Source organism: Cyprinus carpio, chromosome B12 (genome assembly GCF_018340385.1).
Source record: "Cyprinus carpio isolate SPL01 chromosome B12, ASM1834038v1, whole genome shotgun sequence".
Classification (NCBI taxonomy): Eukaryota; Metazoa; Chordata; class Actinopteri; order Cypriniformes; family Cyprinidae; genus Cyprinus; species Cyprinus carpio.
In genome coordinates, this window is record NC_056608.1 from 9,814,170 (window position 1) to 9,840,423 (window position 26,254).

At 36.2% G+C, this 26,254-nt stretch overlaps 1 protein-coding gene and 1 pseudogene across 1 annotated transcript in view; one reads left to right on the forward strand and one right to left on the reverse strand.

Moving 5' to 3' along the window:
• LOC109081721 (beta-1,3-galactosyltransferase 2-like) overlaps nt 1-11,520 on the reverse strand; it is a 15,481-nt gene extending 3,961 nt beyond the window's left edge. The window contains exon 1 of the mRNA XM_019096698.2: nt 11,014-11,520. Within this exon, the coding sequence (XP_018952243.2) occupies nt 11,014-11,086 (73 nt within the window). The 5' untranslated portion in view covers nt 11,087-11,520. The remainder of the gene's footprint in view (nt 1-11,013) is intronic.
• The window catches only part of LOC109059656, a 44,338-nt pseudogene extending 19,677 nt beyond the window's left edge, over nt 1-24,661 (forward strand).
• The last annotated feature ends 1,593 nt before the right edge of the window (nt 24,662-26,254 follow it).

Below are 26,254 nucleotides of genomic sequence, written 5' to 3' on the forward strand. Positions count from 1 at the left end.
AATAAAAATGATGTGAGCAACAGTGTGTTTTGCAGCAGCGCCTCTTTATTTTATCAAATGATCATAATCACATCTATTCATTTTACAGTCCTGCTACTAGCATTTTATTCAGACTAAAACCCCTTTAATTCGGGTGAGAAAGATTTATTTTTATTTTTTTCCTGAGTGGCTTGTGCACATAATAATAATACCGCTGCAGACGCATTTTGCAGTGTTAAGGTTATTAATTGATCGTTAATTTAAACAACGATCGATCATGGAAATTATCAAAAATTGGCATCCCTAAATGCAAATGAGTTGGATGGAAACCCGGCTATTGTCTGCATCAAACCATGCTTCCGAACAAATGTCATTCACCGTTCTGGGCTGCTCCAGGACACCTCTGTCTCCGAGCACGGTGCTGTCTGTGAGCAGGGTGGAGTAACGTAGTCCTCAATCACGCTGCAGTGTTTGTGAGAGCTGCCACCTTCTCCACCCCATGTACAGAGTGAAATTCTCTGACTACCTTTATCTCCCAGGACTGTTGTTGAATCTTCCAAAAGTTTTGGCTTGGGGTCCTTCACATACGGCAGTAGCACTTTCCACTGCACCAATAACACGGGGCTGCCCGCAAACGTGCCTGACTTTAAATCGGAGCTACTAAACACGGATATCGGCCGATACCGATATATTAAAAAATTACAAATATCGGCCCGATATATCAGCCGACCTCTAATATAGACACACACAGACCTCACAATCAACTGAAACAACGACACATAATAAAAGGTATCTTTTCCATGTTAATCGGAGTTTTTGTACTAACCAGCTGCAACAGCAACATGCAAAGTTTCTATTTTAGAAATGGCTTCTATTTCTGCGACATTGCGGCTGGAGCAACATACAAACTATGACAGTTATAATCTCAGGTGTTATTATATAGCAATATTATGTGCTTTATTCAATGTTAAAAGTGTCTAATGTGAGTTTGAATGTCATATTGCGTGACATTTATAGCCATACTGAAAGCATAGTTTACCTCAGATCTTGAAAATAAATTAATGCAAACATCTACATTAAAACTGTGTGCTCAATGGGAACCAACAAGTGTTTTCCATAACAAAGATAGTATCAGTCACTCAGTATGTAGTTTTAACGATGTTAAAAAGATTTCATATTTAAACTTTTCCATTTCATTAGGAGTGCAGTGCACTTCTCGCTTCTGAATGGCTGTGATATTTGAGTGATCCTCTTGCGTCGCAGTGTCGTGTAATGTCTGTAAGGACACCCTAATTACTTGTCACTGCAATTACGTCTGGTTAGGACAAGGTTTGGCTGGTTTACGAAGATGCTCCTCTGTCTGTCACGGATCATGGAAAGTGAAACTTAAATCTGTCACGGTGTGGTTGAATTTATTCACGCACATTAAAAATATTTATTAAAACCTTTGTTCTTTTCACATTTGTATTTACAACATTATTATAATAGGCTGTAATATTAACTTATTGGGTGAAATCAGACATTGAGCACCCACATATAGCCAAAATGGCATGATCCTCATTTCATAACACCTCTACAAAGATTCGACTGAGATCAGTATTCAAATTGGGCTCCTCCTTTTGAAGCATCGAATCTTCAACTATTGGGTGTCACCCCTACTACGATATAAAATATTGGTCACAAAATAATGAATAATAAATGTATAGCGCATCTACTTACAATTATATATAAATAAATCTGTTTTTACAGATGCAAATATGTTAGAAACGATGCATCGTGATGCAAATGCCAACTTGTATCCAATGCACACGGTTTTTAAATTTGCATCTCATCGTTAACTTTTTTTGCCGATGCACTAATGCCAATCGGTGAATCTTACCATTTCTAGTAGAGAAAAAACAGTAGTATGTTTACTGCAATGGCTGAAAGGACGCTAACATTAATGGTACCTCAAGTGGTTAAAACAATGTGAACAAATGCAAAATTATTTAATATCACTGTTATTGCCATCTATTTGCAATAGTTTTATCCAGCTGGTCTCTTGTGTGTATTCGTTATCCAGTGAACGGGCATATTTAAAGCAATTAATGTGAGAAAGCCAATTGATATGTTTATGCAGCTGACAGAAACATAAATCAGAAACTCATTCGATTTCAGTTACTTTTTTACTCATAATGTAATATTTTATTTTGATTAGATAATCAAGTTTTCCAAAATAGAAACATAAAGTGTGAGATGGATTATGTACATATCTAATTTTCAGTGGTGTTAATGCCTGGCCATCTTTAAATATGTTTGGATTTTTATGAAATGTTAACACTTCTCCATTTTTCCAGTGTGATGGAGTGGACTCATTACAATCATTGGACAGGTTGAATATTTTTTATTTTTTCCCCCACAGTAGTTACTGCAACATCAGAGAGAATTGCAGTAAAAGGCAGGTCGGGCAACAGCTAGCTGACAAGCCTTCTAACTAGTTTAAAATGCATTTGTTTTACTTGCCTGACCAGACAAATAGATTGATTAAAACTTAAGTGAAAAAAAATAAAAAATAACCAGTTAAGCATCGAAATGCGAGAATGATTCTTCTGATTTTTCTTCTGATTACATTTTGTAAACAGCTATTGATAATAGATTGTGTATTTCTGGTATCTAGGTTGCGCTCCCTGTCTCTTTGTGAGAGACTTCAAAACAAATGTGTAACAGCACACATTAAGAAACTCACAAGAAACACTGAGGTAAAACTTCAAAATGTGTAGTTTATTAATAACATGATTTAGTTAGGTAACATGCAATTAAAAGGAAGCTATTTTAAAGTGTGAAGCGATGTGGCCAAGTATGGTGAATTTTATTTAATTTTTATATATATATATATATATATATATATATATATATATATATATAATATAGATATATATATATATATATATATATATATATAGGTGCATCTCAATAAATTAGAATATCGTGGAAAAGTTATTTTATTTCAGTAATTCAACTCAAATTATTTAATTTATTAAATAAATTCAATGCACACAGACTGATGTAGTTTAAGTCTTTGGTTCTTTTAATTGTGACTATTTTTTTTGATATTTTTTAAAAAAAAACAAATTATTCTTATCAGCAAAGAATACTTTATAAGACCAATAACAAAAAACATTTTTAGTGAATTGTTGGCCTTCTGGGAAAGTATGTTCATTTACTGTACATGTACTCAATACTTGGTAGGGGCTCCTTTTGGTTTTAATTACTTACTCAATTCGGCGTGGCATGGAGGTGATCAGTTTGTGGCACTGCTGAGGTGGTATGGAGCCCAGGTTTCTTTGACAGTGGCCTTCAGCTCATCTGCATTTTTTGGTCTCTTGTTTCTCATTTTCTTCTTGACAATACTCCATAGATTCTCTCTGGGGTTCAGGTCTGGTGAGGTTGCTGGCCAGTCAAGCACACCAACACCATGGTCATTTAACCAACTTTTGGTGCTTTTGGCAGTGTGGGCAGGTGCCAAATCCTGCTGGAAAATGAAATCAGCATCTTCAAAAAGTTGGTCAGCAGAAGGAAGCATGAAGTGCTCCAAAATTTCTTGGTAAACAGGTGCAGTGACTTTGGTTTTCAAAAAACATAATGGACCAACACCAGCAGAAGACATTGCACCCCAAATCTTCACAGACTGTGGAAACATAACACTGGACTTCAATCAACTTGGGCTATGAGCTTCTCCACCCTTTCTCCAGACTCTAGGACCTTGGTTTCCAAATGAAATACAAAACTTGCTCTCATCTGAAAAGAGGACTTTGGACCACTGGGCAACAGTCCAGTTCTTCTCTTTAGCCCAGGTAAGATGCCTCTGACGTTGTCTGTGGTTCAGGAATGGCTTAACAAGAGGAATACGACAACTGTAGCCAAATTCCTTGACACGTCTGTGTGTGGTGGCTCTTGATGCCTTGACCCCCGCCTCAGTCCATTCCTTGTGAAGTTCACTCAAATTCTTGAATAGATTTTCTTGACAATCCTCATAAAGCTGCGGTTCTCTCTCGGTTGGTCGTGCATCTTTTTCTTCCACACTTTTTCCGTTCCACTCAACTTTCTGTTAACATGCTTGGATACAGCACTCTGTGAACAGCCAGCTTCTTTGGCAATGAATGTTTGTGGCTTAGCCTCCTTGTGAAGGGTGTCAATGATTGTCTTCTGGACAACTGTCAGATCAGCAGTCTTCCCCATGATTGTGTAGCCTAGTGAACCAAACTGAGAGACCATTTTGAAGGCTCAGCAAACCTTTGCAGGTGTTTTGAGTTGATTAGCTGATTGGCATGTCACCATATTCTAATTTGAGATTGGTAGGTCTTTGTTAAATGTGAGCCAAAATCATCACAATTAAAAGAATCAAAGACTTAAACTACTTCAGTCTGTGTGCAATGAATTTATTTAATACACTAGTTTCACAATTTGAGTTGAATTACTGAAATAAATGAACTTTTCCATGACATTCTAATTTATTGAGATGCTCCTGTATGTATAGAATCTATACTTAATACTGATTTATTATATCTATCTATCGATCGATCTATAACTGAATTAACACAGTGAAGACTAATTAATTTGCATAATGTATGTAGCGTTTCTTATTTAGTGTAGTTTTTTGTCTTATTGCTTGAAATTATTTTCTTATCCTTATTTCATCAGTGTTTATTTATCTTCAGTGAGATTGAGGCTTTTTAGGGTTGTATCAGTTTGATATTGACATTGGTGACCCATACACGGAATTTGTACTTTGCATTTAACTCAGCCACGTGCACACACAAAGTAGTGAACACACACACCTGGAGCAGTGGGCAGCCACCTCAGTCGTGGTATTGAGCGCTGGTCATTCACTTCCCCATCGACAATCCATTTGCCCCCCCCCCCAAGCATTTCTGATTTGTACAGTCAAATGTATTTTAACCATTAATCTCGTTACAATATTTATTGCAGTTATAATATTGCTGTGTAAATTATTTAATTTGACTGTAACAGCCCTATGGTGTATAATAAATTTATTGGTAAATTGTAAGAATTTGAAAGATGATGCAGATGTATACATTTTAAAAGTGTTACAAAGGTTTAAAATAAAATAGGGCCTAATAAAGGTAAGTTCTGGGGTAAATATAAAAAAAAAATGCAGACCTAAGTATGTAAAAGCTGATATAACGCTAATGAAAATATTGCTTCAGAATAAATTGCTTCCACAACCAGAAATCTCAGTGATGTGGTGCTTTTGTGGCGATATTTTGTATGGAATATTGTCTGCTGATGTGAAAAATGTACTGTATATTTTAATAATAGCTTTTATGACAGCGATGATGTTTTGTGTTTTCTTTTACCAGCATGTTGTGCAAATTAGGAGGTCTCTTATAGACCACCCTAGATGATTTATCAAAAATTGATTGCAACTTGGGATCACTCTCAACAATGTGCAAATAGGAAGTAGGGATGCACCGGTTGACCGGCCATAAATCGGAACCGGCAGATTTTTCCGGAAGTGCGGCAGCGTGCACAGACTACATCGTTATCATTCGCTATCATGTTATTTGTGTGGCAGTATTTCGAAATCTGTGTGCAGGACACGGGCAGTCGTTCAGCACTGGAAGTGCAGAGCTTCATGTCTGAGGCACAGATAGCAGGAAGCGAACAGCCGCTGGTGTACTGGCGCACAAATAAGAGCTCCTTTCCTGCGCTCGCTGAAGCTGCGCGAGCGTACTGTACCTGTCCGTGCCCTACACAAGCGCAGACAGTGAAGGGATGTTCAGCTCAACTTCTCGCGTGTTGGATGAGAAACGAAACGGACTAAACTGTGACAAAACTGAAATGTTTTTTTTTTTTTGTAAAGTAGAACGTGCATACACGTTAGAAAATACAGAAGTAAACGTCAGTTCTGTATGGGATGATTATTTTTATTTTACCTTAAAATTACATCGACTTAATTTGATTTAAAAATCACCTGCTGTAGCACACTGAAAAAAAGTGTTTCATTCATCCAATCAAAAAAATTTTGGGTAATGATTTACATCTATATATTTTTTTTAACTTGAGCCAATAGTTATTTATTTTTCATTGGCTCAAGTAAAAAATATAGATGTGAATCATTACCCTAATTTTTTTTTTATTGGATGAATGAAACACTTTGCATCTTTGTTTTATTCGCACCAACATTATTTGATTTTAACATTTTGGAATAATGTATTTATAGCATACTTTTATTTAGTGTCACCGGTAAAGACCTTTTCTTTTAATTTAAAACCAAATTTAAAAACTAAAATACTGAATGCTGATTAAGAAACATCTTATTGAATATGTGTTGATTGTGTTGTTTGGACTGTAGAACTATGCAGTTATTGCTTTTAATTTCACATGGTTACAGTTAATCTTTTAATTTAAGGCCTGTTCTATGTAGTTTCAACCCAATTCAAAAACAAAAGCTAAATGCTGATGTCTGTTCCATCTATGTTTGTATTGAATGTAGGCTACGTACTGTGCAGTCACTGCCGTTAATTTCAGATGGTGACGGTTATTGTTTTCAATAGCCAAAAGCCAGTTTGGCCTATTAAATACCAAAAAACATCTTGTTTATGCATACTTTCCTTCTTTCTTGTTTGTTGCTTAAAGATTAAAAAAAAAAACGGAAATCGGTATCGGAATCGGCCAGTTTGCTTGTAAAAAATCGGTATCGGAATCGGCCATGAAAAATCATGATCGTGCATCCCTAATAGGAAGAGAACCATTCAGAGGAATGAAGGTGATATGATGACCCATGTAAGAACATATTATGATTGGTAGGTTTACGATACAGGTTAGTTACAAGTCCAGTTTCCGTCAGAATCACATTAACATCTGAAAAATGTATTTGATCTAGCTGAGCATCCATAGTGAATGTCAAAGCATCACTGCTTGCATTAACTAATTCATGAAACTCTGCAAGTTGAGAATCTGTGCCACTACAAATAAAAAAAAAGATGTCATCTATGTATCGTTTCCACAAGACAATATATTTAATAAATGGATTAAATGCTTTGATTCAATACAAACTGTTCTTCAAACAGCCCACAAAATAGGGATGCAAAACTTGGAGCCATTTTAGAGCCCATGTTAACTCCAGAAATCTGCAAAAAGAAATTAGATCCAAACAAAAAATTGTTATGAGTAAGCACGAGTTTCATGAGATCGGTTAAACAAGCAGTATAAGGGACGTGATGAGCATGTTGATTTAAATAATACTCTGCTGATTGTAAACCCCCTTCAAAAGGGACGTTGGTATATAAAGCTTCAACATCCATTGAGACTAAATGCACGGAAGTCGAAGGCAATTGTGCAGCTTGAATAATCTTAAAGTCCATTTATATCTCTGGCAAGAACAGACAAAGAGCAAACTACAGGTTGTAAGAAAAAATCTATGATTGCAGAAATTTTCTCAGTCAAAGAGCCAATGGCTGACACAACTGGTGTACCAGGAGGAACATCTTTATAAGCCTTGTGAATTTTGGGCAGCGTATATAAGACAGGCGTTACTTTGTTCAACCCACATAAACTCAAACTCAGCTTTGGTAATACAGCCATGCTCTTAACAGTTGTTTCAAAGAGTCATAAAAAGTAGTAAAAGAAAGTTGTCTTTGTATCTCTGCCTCATAAGCATGTCTATCCAATATAACAATGGCCCCTCCTTTATCCGCACTTTGATTAACCACAGTTTTATCTTTACGAAGGGCTTCCAATTAATTTCTTTGCCCATCTGTTAGATTATGCAAAAGTTTGACCTGTCTTTTGTGTTTCAATAATGATTCAACCTCATGTTCGACAAGTCTACAATATGTGTCAAGAGAAGCATTCCTGTTGATGGGAGGAACTAATGTAGATATTTATTAAAATATTTAACGCAATTAACGCAAGGGTGGGGCTAGGGTTGTCCACCCCACTCACAACTGCTGCTTCTGTCACTTTTCTCTTGACATGAAGTGCTTTTATTCAGTTGAAGAATGACTGAGAACGGGAGACGTTTCAGATGCACGCTCCTCGTCAAGCAAGTGATCTGTGCACTTCAATTGCAAGCACTTCAATTGCACACACAAAAGCGCTGGTGCACGCTGTAGCCTGTATCCATTCATATCAAACTGCGAAATAAACTACGTGCATGCAATGTCGTGGTCAGTTAAGTCATGGAGTTACCAAAAAGCCGATTAAAGCTGCCTTAACACTATGCATGAATTTAATATATTTTATATGAGTCATAAAAAAAGTTTTTTTTTTTTTATTTTTTTTTAGCCTAAATAAGAAAGTTAAATACATGTCTACCGGACGCGAGTGGTATGCTACACTGGATGCGGCACGACATGACATGGCAAATCCCCGACAGTAAACTGCCTCGTCCTGTTTATGAGGTACTGAGTTCACATGTCCTGTGTAGACACTAGACAGACTAAACCTGTTGCGACACGGCGGCGTCGCGTCCGGTGTAGACACGGTTCACTGTTCCGCTGCCAAGCAAGCGGCACATTAACTCCTCGTCTGTACGCGCTCTCTTTTAAATAGGAATCGTTGCAACATTTCTTGTTAACATCATTCAATTATCACTGTCTCATTTGTATTTGGCCAGTTTGGAGAAAGCCTCACACCAAACCTGACCAGCAAGGCATTTGCAATTATGGGAACTTGTACAAACATGGATGGGTGACATGAATGGAGATGGCTTCAGATCGGCAATGTAGTATTTGGTTTCCCAACACAAAATTAATTTGCTGAATTTATAAACTGTGTATTTTTCTGTGCTCAAGCCTGCCAATCTAAAGGAAACGCTGTGTATGGCATTTGTAATTTGTGAATTACCATAGACTTATAGTCTAAATAAAATAATTAGCAACTATTACTGTTATTACACTTGTTTACAAAACTTCGTATTATGCTTGTTATAGAGTGCGTGACGACACATGCACTACCGCCAGTGGCAGTAGACAACCGCGGTGGTCGCATTTGTTACGGCGACCGCCACAGCTCTAGCTGCGCTACTTTCTGTTTCAAACAGTCATTTAGATATTTATATTCACTTTATTCTTCAGCAAATAACCAAATAAATCATACTTAAAGACTTAAGTTATTTATTTTATTTTAATTTAGCCTAAAACATGGCCTATCTATATATGGACTGATTCGATATTATTGTCTGGTAACACTTAACAGGTTCCATTAGTTAAGTAAGGGATAATGTACATCCAGCCAGTTGTTATCTCAGAATAAACCCCGACAGGGAGAGCAGGACCCGGATGTGAAGCGGGTTACAATACAAGTCTTCCATTGTAACATGCGGCGGTTAAGTGTTTTCAGTCACAAGATGGCGCCAGACAGTCAAAGATAGCGGAGTGACTCGTTAAGCATATAAGTAGTACCGGTCAGGATAACTCCTAGTACCCGGATGAGCAGTGTGTTATTCAATTTGGCGGTTGTTATCTGGGAATAACATACAGCTGGATGGCGTGATTGACCAATCAGAATCAAGTATTCCATAGAGCCGTGTAATAACATAAAATAACAGCATTTATTAATCTTAGTTTGTTAATTTCAACTTTTAATAAAACATTATAAAATCAGAAGTTGTGTCTGCTAATATTATTTAATGGAGCTAACATTGAACTAACAATAAATAGTTGCATTTTTATTAACCAACATTAACAAATAATATTAACTACTACAACAATTAGCAATTGCTCATTGTTAGTTAATGTTAACCTGCTTTAACTAAATTTAACTAATGGCACTTTATTGTAAAGTGTTTCCTGTTGTTCTTTCGTTCATTTGAACTTTAATCTTTTGCACTCTAATCTTGAAACACTTGTTTACTTTCTATTTTTGTGTGTATAATATATGTATATTTAAAGTTTTTTAGTAAAATATCTTTAATAAAGTTATTTAACCTGTTAGGACAACAACACTTTTTTTTTTTTTTTTACTCATATTTTGCCATAAAACTGTATACTGTGATAAAAGCTTTGACTTTTGTGAAAACTTGATACCGTCACATACCTAAAGAACATACAATTTAATAGGACTATAAATAACATAATTAGCCTATTAAATAGAGTCTGAAGCAAAATGATTTAAAAACTTTGTGTACTTTCTGTATTCTGATATAAATTAAATAATTGTTTGTAAATGTCTCCTTGTATCCCCTTATTGAGCTTAAACACGTAATTTAAAAAATTTGCATTGCGCCCCTAAATTTTTTTTATGCGCTCCTACTTTTTTCCACTTACGAGCACACGTGTTCCTTGGGGAAAAGGTAAGCGTCAAGCCCTAAGGGATCTAAAGTATGGTAATGCAGCAGAATAAGGCACTAATATGTGCTTTATAAGTACTAATAAACAGCCAATATTCTAATAATAAGCATGCCAATAAACAACTAGTTAATGGTGAGAATTGGTTCTAAACAAAGTGTTACCAATATATTGCACTATTTTTATTCCATTTTTATCATTTATTTGTTTATTTATTGGTCATTTTATATTACATGACACTTTTGCTGTTTACAGCTAGTAGCAACATGTCTCCGCAGACCATCTGTGAACAGATTATCTGAGACGGATGTTAAAGTGATCATTCACCCAAAAATGAGATTTCTGGCATTTACTAACCTTCATGATAATTCAAACCTGTGTGACTTTCTTTTGTGGCACATTAAAAATACCTGAGAAAAACACCAGAGACATTTCTCAAAATGTCAAAGTCCTTTTTAAATACCAGCTGTAAACATGGCCAAAGGTGACTGTGTTATTTCTTTTCCCTTCTCTGCTATATCTACAATCAGCCGTTGTGTTGCCACTAGCTAATTGTAAGTACACCCCAAGAGACTGAGATGCTTTTTCACGTAGATTCTTGTTCAAATCCAGATTTTAAAAAAATCACAAAAACAGGTTGACATTCGTTTGGTTAGATGCTTTGAAACCTGGATTGCAGGGAAGAATGAAACGCATCAGCAAAGCCTCGAATAGAAATGTGCAGATGTCTGGTTTGACGTACCTTTCTCTTGGACCGAATGAGATGCTTGCTGTTCATCAGTCCTGTTGCAGATAGATGCAGTGTGCTCTGCCATTGTACCTTTTTATAGCTCTTGCCATTCTAGTCTGTTCCTCCTCCTATGGTTTGCCACTCCTTTGCTTCTCATCTCTTTGATTTGCAGAATCTGCATTTTCTGTAGATTTCACAGAGGATTTTCTCTCCCGGTTTGGCCATGGCTTCAGCCATTTCCTCATTCACAATTTGAATTCTTGAGACCGTTACCAGCCTCTCTTTAATCAAATGCTGACTGAGACGTGCTGCGATGCAGAGCTAGAAAAGGTGGTCCACTCCTATTCCTCAAAGACTTTAATTCTTCTTGTATGTACAGTGATCCTGTGCAGCTTCCTTCTTTTGTGCTGTGTCGCTCTGCTGTTCTGATCATTAGGGGGAAAAAATGAGCTGCTGGGGGAAGGGAGGTGAAAATGTGCGCACTGAACGCACTGCTCTGCCGACATCCTCAAACACACACACACACGCGCACGCACGCACGCACGCACACACACCCCTCCATCCATGTGACCCCCTTGAGCTAGCGCCCTCCCTCCTGACAGTTAAAGACACCCAGTGAACATTATGCAGCTGACACACTTTGAGCAAGACCTAAGATCATTAACCGATTCCTGGTAATGTTAAACAGGTTTATTTTGCAACACTGCTTTTTTTTTTTTTTTTTTTGGCAGCCAGTCGTGCAGGAATGAGTGTTTTTTTTTTTTTTATGTTTTTTGCCTTCTTCCTTTCAAACATCTCTTGCATGCAATGTTTGAATTCTCAACAGTAAAAGTTGAAGAAAGTTCAGTGGGATTGCTTTTAATTGTAACCTTTAAATGCATACCTGGGTCAAAAACTACAGTAACACTTTAGTTTAGGGACCAATTGTCACTATTAACTAGTTACTTATTAGCATACATGTTACTAGCATATTGGTTGTTTATTAGTATTTTATAAAGCACATATTAATGCCTTATTCTGTATATTTTAGACCCCTAAATCCAGCAAATTTATTGAGGTATAAGTCATAGGTAATGGGGAGATTGTTCCCTAAACTAACATGTAACTAAAATTACATTAGATAAGCATTATTTGTTTAATTGTTTTATGAAAGCAAGTTATTGCGTAATACTTTGCATTAAGGTTCTGTTTGTTGACCTTGGTGGTGTTTCTGCATTTAATAATTCTGTCGATGTCATGAACTAAAAATGAACAAGGTTTTTTTTTTTATTTTTTTATTTTTTATTTTTTATATATACAGGCTTTATTAATGGGAAATTCACAGCTAGGTGTGCACCGTGGGTCAGGCATATTATGGCCATCCGGTTTTGTTAGTTCACACTGACAATAGAAGTGAATCACCAAAGAAGAAAATAAGAATAATTAATAAAAAGCTTACTCGCCAGATTTTTGACGTGCACATTTGAGCACTCGCATATATAGAAGCAAAACATTGCTCTGATTTACTACAAACCAAGAGTTGTATTGTTTTAACTTGTGTATTATTATTATTATTATTTGTACATGATAATTAAATTGAAATTGAATTCCCAGTGAAATCAGCTTTTCCCTTATCAGCTGTTTAAGAAGATGCATTAATATTTGATATAATTTGAAAGCATAACAACCAAACATCAGAACACGAAATAGCTGTTTGTGTAAAATTCAAAGCATTGATGTTTTGCCTACAAAACAACCACAGGCTCTGCACCTCTTTACATAAATTCACTACTTCAGAACCTCCAGAAGCTTGCATTCTGCAAGTGAACGGTCCATTGTGTCATCCAAAAAAGGCACAAAATCACTTTTACTGACTTTTACATTAAATGTTCCGTCCTGGTGGAATGACCTGCCCAACTTTATCCGAGAAGTTGAGTCCTTAGCCTTTTAACACTTGCACTCTATTTCTATTCTATCTACTTTATATATATATATATATATATATAAAAAAACCTGATCCTTTTATTATTTTTATTATTATTAATAATAAAAAGTTTGCTACATGTACTGTGTTAGACTAACAGAGACTTGTCACATTTACATATTATTGATTTTTTATTTATTGTCTTCATTTGTAAGTTGCTTTGGATAGAAGCATCTGATAAATGATTAAAGGTGCCATACAGTGTTGGGGGTAATGAGTTACAAAGTAACGGATTACAGTAATTATATTACTTTTTTGGGTAACGAAGTAAAGTAACGCATTACACTAATAATATTGGTAATTACACTACTTTACTAGACTATAGGAACGCGCTTTCCTGCGTTACACAAGCCGTGTTTGCCTGTGTGTAAAGTTCTGGGCCGGCTTTCCTGATAACGATTAATCTTAGCGCTTAAGAACGTTATCTACGACTAATTTTACGATTGTTCGTTATTGTTTCACGTGCGCTTCCCAACAATGCACGTGAAGCAATCGCACGTAGCTGTGCTTTAAGTGCTACTTAGGAGTCGCTATGCGTTTGTCAAGTGCTGAAACGTCACCTTATAGAATGGCTCTTAATTGTAGTAAATGATAGTTTATTGACTTTAACCTAATGCTGCGTTCAAGACAGACAACTTAGATATAATAACTATAATACAATACAATATTATGGGCCCTATAATACCCCGGCGCAATGCGATGCTTGTTATTTAAAGAGCGTGTTAGTATAGGCGGGTCCACAACCCGCGTACACGCTGCTTATTGAACACAGGGCCGCACAGCAGCACACAAACATGCCAAATATTACAAATTAATGGATTGCAATGCATAAGAATTTTTTGTAGGCTAATTAAATATAAAAATGCCTGCATGTCATAATGGATAGTCATCGCATGTATCAGAATTAGGCTATCTATTTTGCTCGCACACGAGCAGCTCCGTTTCATCTTGGAGACGCGTTCTGTCTTAGCGCTTGCCAAATTCCACCATGTAAATAGCAAATCCGTCATGGTACGAGCGCAACTGTCTCTTAAAGGGAATGGAAGATGAGACTCTGATTGGTTTATTGCACGTTATGCCCAAAAAACACCCATTACTCGTTAAGAGAACAGGGACAACCCGTTTAGTCCATGCACCGGGCGCGCCAACCGTTTTTCCGTCGTTAAAATAGCAAAAGTGGATTTGGACATGCCCTGAGTGCACCTGCGCCGTGCGCTTCACACTTTGCGTTTAGATCGTTAAAATAGGGCCCTATATTATAGTGTATAATATTGTACTTTACATAATGATATATAATGTACTTTTTAATACAGTAGAGAGAGAGAGAGAAATTATTTCAGAGTCTAATACATGCATAGCTGGTTTTCGTGCACTTCAGCAAGTCATTGACATATTTACATGCATTAAAATAAGGCTATTTTAAGAAAAAAATGAATAAATTAAGTTGTTTTTATGCATTTAAATAATTAGACATGCTAAAGCACAGAATTTGGTAACAATAAAACATGGTGAAGAAAAAATAAAACATTTCATAGGGCCCTAAACGTAATTTTTGTTAAACTTTTAGTTGTTGTGGAAATGTAAAGTGTTATGATTGAAATTAATTAGACATGCTTTTTGATTAATACAATTAAATTGAACCATTAAAAAATGGAATCCAGAAAAAATTAAAACGGAAAAACGGAATTTGGGAAAAAATAAAACTGATTTCATAGGGCCCTAAAAAAGGAAAGTAAAGTAATAAGTAGTGAAGTTACTTTTCAAATGCAGTAACTAGTAAAGTAATCTCATTACAATTTACAGAAGTAACTAGTAACTAATTACATTTTTTGAGTAACTACCCCAACACTGGTGCTATAGAATGGAAAACTGTATTTACCTAGGCATATTGAATAACAAAAGTTTTGTACATGGTAATGACATACCGTGAGCCTCAAACACCATTGTTTCCTCCTTATGTAAATCTCATGCGTGCAAAAGACCACTAAAAAAGAGGCAAATCGCAACATAACACCGACTGAGACATTACAGTCGGGATCATTGTTTATGCCCCCAACATTTGCATAACCTATACCAGCCCATGTTCTAGGCCAGCCGGACCTGCACAGCTGAATCATCGACGCAGTGTTGCCAGATATTGCTATTAAAACAAAGAAAAAACGATAAATAAGCAAAAATAAACCGAAATTATTTCTAATCTTTTGCAGTTAAGATAAGATAAAGATAATGCTTATGCTAAACTGCAGCGTCCTACTTTATTAACTTTCTGAAGTATCAAAAAAAGTGAAAGACAAGTCCAAAAACGTTCTGGAGCACTATGGCCACAATCATCCAGGTGAATGCTGCACACTGGTGTTGGATGAGGAGATACCTCCTGACAATGTAGAGGGCTTTGAGTGCTTAAAGCAGAAATTAAAAAAATTCTGGATTTTTACATTTTGTTCTAGTTTCTAAAATAATAATAATTCCTTACATTTATATAGCGCTTTGCTGGGCACTCTAAGTGCTTTACGTAGAAGGGGGGAATCTCCTCATCCACCACCAGTGTGTAGCATCCACCTGGATGATGAGACGGCAGCCATATTGTGCCAGAACGCCCACCACACACCAGCTTACTGGTGGAGAGGAGACAGAGTGATGAAGCCAGTCAGTGTATGGGGATGGTAAGGAGGCCATGATGGTCAGAGGCCAATGGGCGAATTTAGCCAGGGTGCCGAGGTCACACCTCTACTCTTTTTCGAAGGACATCCTGGGATTTTTAATGACCACAGAGAGTCAGGACCTTGGTTTAACGTCTCATTTGAACGATGGTGCTTGTTGTCAGTATAGTGTCCCCATCACTACACTGGGCCATTAGGACCCACACAGACCACAGGGTGAGCACCCCCTGCTGGCCTCACTTACACCTCTTCAAGCAGCAACCTAGTTTTCCCAGGAGGTCTCCCATCCAGCTCAACCCTGCTAAGCTACAGTAGGCAACCAGTCTTGGGCTGCAGGGTGATATGGCTGCATGATATGCTAAGCAGACAAGGGGCACAAAATATTTGTTCTCAACGTATTCTCAGCCTTAAGCTCAATCACTGGTTAGTGAAATCTCACTGTATACTAGCCAGAGACTAATGACTAATGGGAAATTTAGTTGCATATAAAAGTGATTTTACTCATGTTTAGGGTTGGAATTGAAGCTGCAAAACTTACTAATGTACTTGAAATAAAACTGCAAAATAAACATGTTACAGATATGTAACTACTGAAGGTATATAATTGCATGTAATATGCAGGTGGTACCATCACTGATCCGCACAGATTTGCATTGTGTGAATTTGCTTCTCTTTTAAAGTGATATGTTTCTTCCATGGTAGCAACAATGTAGTATTCAGTCTTCAGTTCCAACAAAATAATAAGAAATGACAAGGAAATTAAAGTGAGGCATACGATTCAGTGTGCCTTTAATATTCAACACGCACCCAAGTATGACTGCGACACTTCAAATGCTTATAAGTAGCTTTGAGAGTGTATGTTTGTTCACTAGCAAGCTCCCTTTTCCAACGATTAGCAGTTTAGCATCACATTAGTATTGCCTTACTGCAGAGTGAGTGAAGGAAATCAACCATACTTCTTATATACTGTATAGCTCAGTCTAGTCCAATTGATTATTGAATCAGTTCAGCTTAGATGTGTTCTTTCTCTCATGAATCTTTGAGGAAGTTTGATTCATTGTAGTGTGTCTAACTGCGTAGCTTGGGAAAGTCCATTTTGTTCTGTTGATTCACCTTGTTTGGTGATGAAAGAAATAAGATTTCACCAATTCCAGTGTGTTTTTGGTGGTTGTTGTTTTTTTTTTTCATCAGTATGTCTATTCAAGTTGTGGGAGAGATAGATTTATCAACTTGTTGAATAGGGTAAACCCACATGGCAAACAAATTATGTGACTTTACCTTTAAGTGTCGTCCCACCCAATAAGAACTACAATTATCTTGAAAGGATTATAATTCAAGGGAGTAAAATAACCAGGAAGAAACAGATAAGCTTGGTCCAGTAATACAAATGCAGATGGTGGGAAATATCCAAAGTCTATCCATAGCACAGCTAGGTGTTTCACGTCACTGTGACAAGAAGGAAGACATCAAATTGCATATTTGGATGAAACTATTGAAAATTGCTTTTCAAGGAATGATTGGCCTGTGAACCAGTTGTTTCTTTCTTTCTCTGTAGGAAGGTGCATCTGCTAGAAAGGCCCAAACACCAGCAATGCAGCCTGTTCCCAGACCAGGTATGGATGAACTTGAAGATTACAGGAATATTTTGTGCAACATGATGCAGCTGTAATATTGCAAATGTGACTTTATTATTATTATTCCCATATATTTTTATGAAGGATTCTACAGCACTTTTCAGGTTTTTTTCTCCGAAGCTTGCATGCCTATATCTCAAGAAGTATTAAAGATATCTTAATGCCCTTTTAGATATTGGGTCTTAACAAACTTTCCTTTTGACATCTTCATTTGTAAGGCCCTATATGGTTTAGTTCAGAGACATATGGATCTCAATATGGCTCCAGGGGTAAATCATTCAAATTGGTACACATTTTCAATGTTCAAAAACTAAATGTGGGTTACTTTGCATAAATATACTTACTTTCTTTTAAAGAGGAATATCTGGAGAATAAACACTGTTGAAAATAGAGAAGTATCTTGTTTACTTCTGTCAGAACAACTGCATTGATTATACCTGTTTGAGTGCCATAAATATTCTTTTTTCATCAGCGGTAAATTCCATCAGGTGCGTGATTTCACATAGAGCGGCTGTTACTACACAGAGCTGTTGTTAACTGACAAGCTGCGCAAATCCACGTTCATTGTCAGCATGTATTTGCGCAGCTTGTCAATTAACAACAGCTCTGTGTAGTAACAGCCGCTCTATGTGAAATCACACACCTGATGGAATTTACCGCTGATTAGAGAACCGGCTTTACTGATGAGATGCGCATTCATTATCGGCCGATATTTATCGTGCACCCCTAAAAAAAAAATGCATCTTAAGCACACAGAATAACATAAGTGGACTTTGAATGATTAATTGCCGCTTTGAACGATTACGTAATTGTGCCATCCATAATTGTAATTATGATTAGAAATTCGATTAATTGTGCAGCCCTATTTGAAAACCAAATGTTGGTCACTTGGTGTACAGCTGATTCTTACTGTATTTAAAGCAGAATGTCTGAAGAGTAAGTAATGTTGAAACTAGAAAGGTATCTTGTTTACCTCTATCAAAACAATTTTATAGGACATACCTGTTTAAGTGTTATAAATATAAATATAAATATTTATAAATATTAAAACATGAAGTATTGCAGTTATCTTAATATGATTTTAGATTCTGGTTCCTAAGAAACTTTTCTTTTGGATTCTTAATTTTTTAGGCCCTGAATGGTTGATATTGAGATCCCAGTGCAGCTATATGTCCAAATTGTTGTATCCTTCCCATTTTTTTCAGTGGTCAAAAACCAAATGTGGGTTTGTGTTTATCTAGTCATCACTGTTGACACTGTCAAATATTCAGATAAAAACAGTGAGCCATGGTTTAGGGATGTACAGTAGATACTACTTGATCTGATTATGCATCACATTATATAACAAAATTTTTTTTTAATAAATCCAGGCGAGTCATCACTGTTGACAGTCAAAAAATTATTATTATTTTTATTTATTTTTTTAAATAAATCCAGGTGTGGCAAATCTTAGTTTGATGTGAATGCAATGTGTGGCAAAATCCACAACTTTTCCCTAGGAAGCATGGAATTTGTTTCAAACATGTTACAATACTGTTAAAATGAACAAAAACCCTTCTTCCAACTATCCCTGAAACTGATGCAAATATAGAATCTTATGAATACACTACTGAGAGAAATGTATTGTGTCTCAACTTCACAATTTCAGTGCATTTTTAGCACTCCGACAGGTATGTTCTATAATTGTTTTGATAGAGGGAAACAAGATACAATCTTAATTTCTACGTTATTTATTGTTCAGATATTGTTCTTTAAATAAGTATCACTATATACAAAGTGACCAGCATTTGGTTTTTGACCACTGAAAATGGGTAGTATTCAACAATCTTAAAATGGAGCCTCATTGAGATCCCCGTATCTGCGGGACTGAATGATATAGGGCCTGGAAAATAAAAATTTCAAAAGAAAAGTTTATTAAGAACTAGAATCTAAAGTAATATTGCAATATCTATCATACTTCTTGAGTTATAGGCACAGAAACTTTGGGAAAAATTATATTATATTTTAACATCATCAAGTAAGTAACTTTAACGAATGTTATGTTATTGTATTTAGTTTTTGGCTTTTTGTATCACGTGGGACTAAGTGGTTTTATGTGTTTGATGTTGTTTTGCGTTTTCTACTGTTCAGTGGATCAGGAGGCGCTGGCTGGTGTGACTGAGTCGAGTAAATGAGGCAAGGGTGTAGAGTTACATTCAAGCTATTTTAAGGCATGATTTCACAAGAAAAAACATTTAAATATGTCATTTTGAGGATCAAAGATGATTTTTAAGGGATAAAATATTTGACTACAGGGGGACTTTAAAGCTTTTGAGTTACAGGCATGCAAACTTTGGGGGGAAAAAAAAAACAAAAAACTTAGTGTCATTTCCTCATTTTGGATTGGCACATAATGCAATGAAGATTTTACAAATTTTACTAACAGACCTACCAATCTCTGTGTAAAAACAGCCCAAAATTATAGTGCTGCCATCTTTGTGAAGTCATTTTTACTCCCCTGTAATTAAGCTCTGAATCTCAAGTGAAAATTTACTTTTTGACCCTCCTCTACAAAGCGGTGTATTATTACTTAAATATCCAACCATGACATTTAATATTTTGGCTTTCATTCTTATACATATTTAACTTTCTTCATAAGAAATATTAGCAAAATCCAAAATGTGAGCCGGGGACCTCTGTTTGCACTGCAGAGTTTAGCGCCAACCCTGATCAAACTCACCTACCTGTGATTTTCTAATGATCCTGAAGACACTGATTAGCATGCTCAGGTGTGTTTGATTAGGGTTAGAGCTAAATTCTGCAGGAAAGTGGATCTTGTGGGCCAGATTTGAGGATCCCTGCTATATGTATTTCAGCTATGTATTATAATTCAAAATGCTTTCTTATACATTAATGCCAACCATATCAGTGGTCCAACAATGATGGACATGCGCACTGAAAAAAAAAATTATACAAATGTTTTCAAGGTAAGTGGTTACAAACAATTTATTTTAGCCACATTTAAAGGTGAAACAGGTGATTGTCTTCAGAAATATTTTTTGTTATGCTGGTTGAAAGTCTCTTCACATCCCGATAGCATTAATTAAGTTAAGTGGTCTAAATGTATTTATCTGTATTTATATATTCTGTGAAAGGCGTAGGACCAAGAAATGTTCGTCAAATCAAAATGCTCGTTCCGAGAATGGCAGGCAAACATCAACAATCTGATCTTCCTTCCTGGCATTGTAGTACTTTTACTAACTGTAGTATAAAGTTTTCTCACGGGTGAATGACACATGATGTATTGTAGTAATGTTGTCTCTGGTCATCTGATCTATGTATGTTCAGGGGGCGTGACTTTGGACCTGATTTGTAGGGAGGGTGGGACGTTCGCTTTCAGTGCTAAAGCTAGCGTTTTCCAAGATCTCCTACTGCACCTTTAATAATAAAGAAAAAAAATGTTAAAAGTTAGTCAACTAAATTTGTTTATTTAAATGTAGCTAAAATAAATTGATTGCAGCCACTAAGCTTATATATATATTTTTTTTTTAGGAAATTAAATTAATCAATTTTTTTTTTCCAGTGTAGCCGAAAAGCTTATCTTAATGATCAGTGAGTTTGTTGTTTAACTGAAACTCAAATAGCATAAAACCTGTTTAAAGAGATCATCATTCCATTTGTTGACATTAGTGGCACTGGAAATTACATACCCTACCTTCACCCTCTTCTTGAGTACTTAAGATCAAGAATGTCTATAAAGAATTATCTGAACTTTCATCTAATTGCTCATCTAAAGCACTTACGCACTGACACAAACCAGTGTTGTATGTACCTGCAGTATGATATGTGAGGAATGAGGAAACTTTGACACTCTCTCATTTTTAATAAACAATCAATGCTCTTTTAAGTTTGAGATGGCATCGCAAAGCACAAATTGTCCTGCATCTGCATCATTTTAGACACGCGTATGAAACGTTAAACATGTTCATCTAATGACTACAGATGTTCATAGTAGAAGCATGTGCATAAATTATTTATAATGCTGTTTTTTTTTTTTTTTTTTTTTTTTTTTTTTCTGGCCAGATTAACAATGTGTCCATATTTGGTTTGTTTGTTTTGTCTTGTCTTTAGTCTCTCAAGCAAGACCCCCGCCCAACCAAAAGAAAGGTATGTCTTTAACAACATGGATGAGAAATGAAAATAGTCTGTTTTGAACTATAATTGGTCTTTATCAATTTATATGGTTTTATTCCAATATATAGTGTAAAAAAAACAAATCTTTCTCTAGAATGTATACACAGACACACACTAAATATGTATTTAGTTGACTAGATCATCTTGTGTCGAGTACAAGCTTTTTTGTGTGTGTGAGTGAATTCTTTTTAAAAACCTACATTTCAGTGTCTTATTTTTAAAATGCATTTATTATGCATTTCTCATTGTGCAGGATCACTGCAGTTAGCTGAGTTATTTTTAACAATAACAACACAAAATTGTCTTTCCAGGTTCTAGAACTCCTATTATCATCATCCCTGCAGCTACAACGTCTTTAATCACAATGCTTAACGCCAAGGATCTCTTACAGGACCTCAAGTAAGTGTTGATTAGATGATTCATAGGAAAGTTATGACTAAATTCAATCAGCTGTTAAATTAAGGTTCAAATTTTTATCAAAAAACAAATGTCCTTCATTCCTGTCAGAGTATTACAGGTGTTTTTAGTCCAAACTGACATGAAGCCATTATTAGAAGAGCATAAAGCGACAGGTCACCATGTAAAGTTAACCAACTCTGACAAGTCAAACCAGTTGTTTCTTCGGCGCCCGGTTTGGCTAAAAAAGTTATCTGATCTAGCTGGCTTTATGGGAATATGTTCAGTCATCTTCCTCTTCCGGAAACAGGAACTGTTTCAGAACTATTAAGAAATGAGGCAGTCGAATGAGAGAAATATGCTTGGACTGATAAAATGGTGATCAATGTCAGCACATACATTGTATTACTGCCTTCTTTATTCTTGGCACCAAAAATGTTTTAAACATTTAAAAAACAATGGCAGAATTTGCCATTTATTGTTATTGTTTATTGGTGAGTTAACCAAATGATTAATCAACTAATCAGAAGAAAAATTATTTGAGTACATTTTTGTTCATAAAATGGGTTTTAGACTTCAGAAATCGTAAGAGTTCATTTATTTTCAGGTTGAAAGTAGATTTTTAATAACAGATTTGTCATGTGACACTATTGAACCCCACAGTATGTACATGTAAAAGTTGCAATTGCACTAGTGGTTGACCGATATTGTTTTTTTGACAGCTGATGCCGATATCTTGGAAAGCAGGGGGGCTGATTACCAATATAAAACTGATATAATTAAGTAACAGAGTATTTTTCACAAATAAATATTTAATAAAAATATAATTAGAAAGGAAGTAAACACTGTAACTAACAGGACACTCAGTATTCTGGGAAGTTTGTGTGCATTGGGAATCATATTTTTCAAATAAAGCCACTCATGTAACACTCATTTTACATACAGCACACATTGAAAATGACATGAATATGACAGTGGACAAATGCATAAAGTGCAGCATAATTTTGAAATCACGAATTTATAGTTTTAAAGCATTTAATTAACACGGACCGACCGTCACACAGAGTACACGCGATGATGCTGGATAAAACTGCACACTTCACAAGATAAGTTTGTGAAATTAAATGATCATTAGCCATTCAAAGATTTGTTTAAATTATATAAATGCGTATTTGCTTAATGCTGACAGCAAACGAGAAAGTATCATAATGTTTGCCTTTCTATTACTAATATAAAAGCAATCGTTATAATACTTTTTGTATACATTAATTCCTTTGTTTAACCGTTCTATCTGATTATTAGACAGACTTCTATCCACTGTTACCAACGACAGCGAACAAGAGGGAAAATGTGAGCTGTGTGCTCAGGCGCTGCCTTTGTCAGCGCCGTCAAAATAAGAGTCCTGCCTCAAACACATCGGCCAAGCAGAAAATATATATATCGCCAAGGTGGCGATATATCGGTCCACCACTAAATTGCACCATCATTGTGATTTGTGTGGAATGTGAAGGATTCTGTTTACCAAGTTGAAAATCTGCAGGAAGCAGAATGAACAAAGCTTTCATGGGCAAGAAAGATCTCTGGGTCTGTGAAGATTTGCATTGAATGAAAGGAGAACCCCATTGTTTAAGTCAAAAAAAGCCTGTAGTAGTCCTTGAAGCAATACACTGTCATTCATTTGCACATTGACTTGCCAGGAGCTTGTGATCCGGTGTTTTCATCTTTCTAAATTTGTACTAAGAATCGTTTATAAATTTAACAAAAGAGAAGCTTTCAGGTCTCCAGTGGTTTAACATTTAAAAGCAAAGAAATTAAGAGTCATAAATGTTAGTATTGGAAATTCTGCAGTTGTACTGTCTGTGTGTATGTATGTATATGCATGCTTACACACACACACACACACACACACACACACACACACACACACACACACACATATATATATATATATATATGAAGAGTTCATTTGCAGATAACTCCATTTTATTTGTTTTTTGGCAAAAGCAGATAACACCACAGTTAATATTTCAGAGTTTAAAAAAAACAACACTTGTTTAATCACTGTGTGTGTGTATATATATATATATGTGTATGTGTGTGTGTATGCGTATGCGTGTCTGACCCTGATAAGTCACTGCTAAGAGATTGTCTTGTAACTTTCTCCATCCATTCCAAAGAAAAACTTCCCTTTAAAAACTAATTGGACTGTTCTTAATGAATCTGTCTGATGCCTAACTTTTTGGCTTGTGACAATGGAAAATGCCTTAAAGAAATTTAACAATGTTAAACATTTAATTAATTTTAAACAATGACTACTTTGAATATTCATATTTTGGCATTACATAAAGTGAAATGATTATCAATGAAAAATGACAGAATAGTGACATACATATGATAGTTTCTGCTAATATTTCCTCTGGACTGACATCTTCTGGGATAAAACGTGTAAACTTGAAGCTGCTCTCAGGCCTCTCAGAGGTGATTCACATGAAAGTGAATCAGAGTTTTATCCTCTGTTAGACAGTGTCTGAAGACATTCAATGATGAATGCAAATAAAAAATGTATTTTATCCGGCTGCTAAAATAGGTTTTTCTTGGCAGGTTTGTCACATCAGAGGACAAAAAGAAGCAGGGCATTCAGAGGGACAACGAGGTTCTACTGCAGAGACGTAAAGATCAGGTTCAACCAGGCGGTGCCACCATCAGTGTCACAGTACCCTACAGAGTGATCGACCAGCCGCTCAAACTCGCCCCACAGGACTGGTGAGCTCATCTATCGCAGTGGCCATCATTTTCAGTCAACAGGATTTGCCTGGTTCATTTTGGACTTTGTTAATAATAGATCCATCCCAAAACATGATGATTGAATTGATTCTTTTACCAAAAAAAAAAAAAAATCAATAGTTTATTTAATAGTCAATTAAGCAGTTTTTAAAAAGGATCAATGCTGAGTTGTATACAAATATTTAAATTGCATGTTAAAGGGTTAGTTCACCCAAAAATGAAAATTATGTCATTAATGACTCACCCTCATGTTGTTCCAAACCCGTAAGACCTCCGTTCATCTTCGGAACACAGTATAAGTTATTTTAGATTTAGTCCGAGAGCTTTCTGTTCCTCCATTGTAAAATGTATGTACGGTATACTGTCCACGTCCAGAAAGGTAATAAAAACATCTTCAAAGTAGTCCATGTGACATCAGAGGGTCCGTTAGAATTTTTTGAAGCATCGAAAATACATTTTTATTCAGCATTGTCTTCTCTCCCGGGTCTGTTGTGAGCGCGTTCACAACACTGCAGTTTAGTGATATCCGGTTCGCGAACGAATCACTCGATGTAACCGGATCTTCTTGAACCAGTTCACCAAATCGAACTCAATCGATTGAAACGGTTCACGTCTACAATAAGCATTAATCCACAAATGACTTAAGCTGTTGACTTTTTTAACATGGCTGACACTCCCTCTGAGTTCAAATTAACCAATATCCCGGAGTAATTAATTTACTCAAACAGTACACTGACTGAACTGCTGTGAAGAGAGAACTGAAGATGAATGCCGAGCCGAGCCGGATAACGAACGAAACATTGACTCGTTCTCGAGTCAAGAACCGGTTGCATCGGTTTTCGGATCACCGGTAGTGATGGGAAGTTCTGTTCTTCTCCGCGAACCGGTTCTTTCGGACAGTTCGATTCAATAAACTGGTTGCCGAAAACGGTTCACCAGTTCTTTTGCGCTCGACGTAATGACTTCATTGCCGATGATTGCCCTTGATTCAAGCCTTCGGTTTACCCGCGCTCATAACATTAGCACGGAATCAGTTCAGAATCAATCACTAAAAGAACCAGCTCGGTTCAGACGCGCTGTGTGTCAGTCTGCTTCACACTGAATCACGCATGCGCAGTACCATCAGCTTCTCGGTTCTCGAATCGGACGCCTCCGACAGAAACGGTTCTTGACTCGAGAACGAGTCAATCTTTCGTTCGTTATCTGGCTCGGCTCGTGTTCATCTTCAGTTCTCTCTTCACAGCAGTTCAGTCAGTGTACTGTTTGAGTAAATGGATTACTCCGGGATATTGGTTTATTTTGAACTCAGAGGGAGTGTCAGCCATGTTAAAAAAGTTAACAGCTTAAGTCATTTGTGGATTAATGCTTATTGTAGACGTGAACCGTTTCAAACGATTCAGTTCGATTTGGTGAACTGGTTCAAGAAGATCCGGTTACATCGAGTGATTCGTTCGCGAACCGGATATCACTAAACTGCAGTATTGTGAACCCGCTCACAACAGACCCGGAAGAGAAGACAATGCTGAATAAAGTCGTAGTTTTTGCTATTTTTGGACCAAAATGTTTTGTAGATGCTTCAAAAAAATTCTAACGGACCCTCTGATGTCACATGGACTACTTTGAAGATGTTTTTATTACCTTTC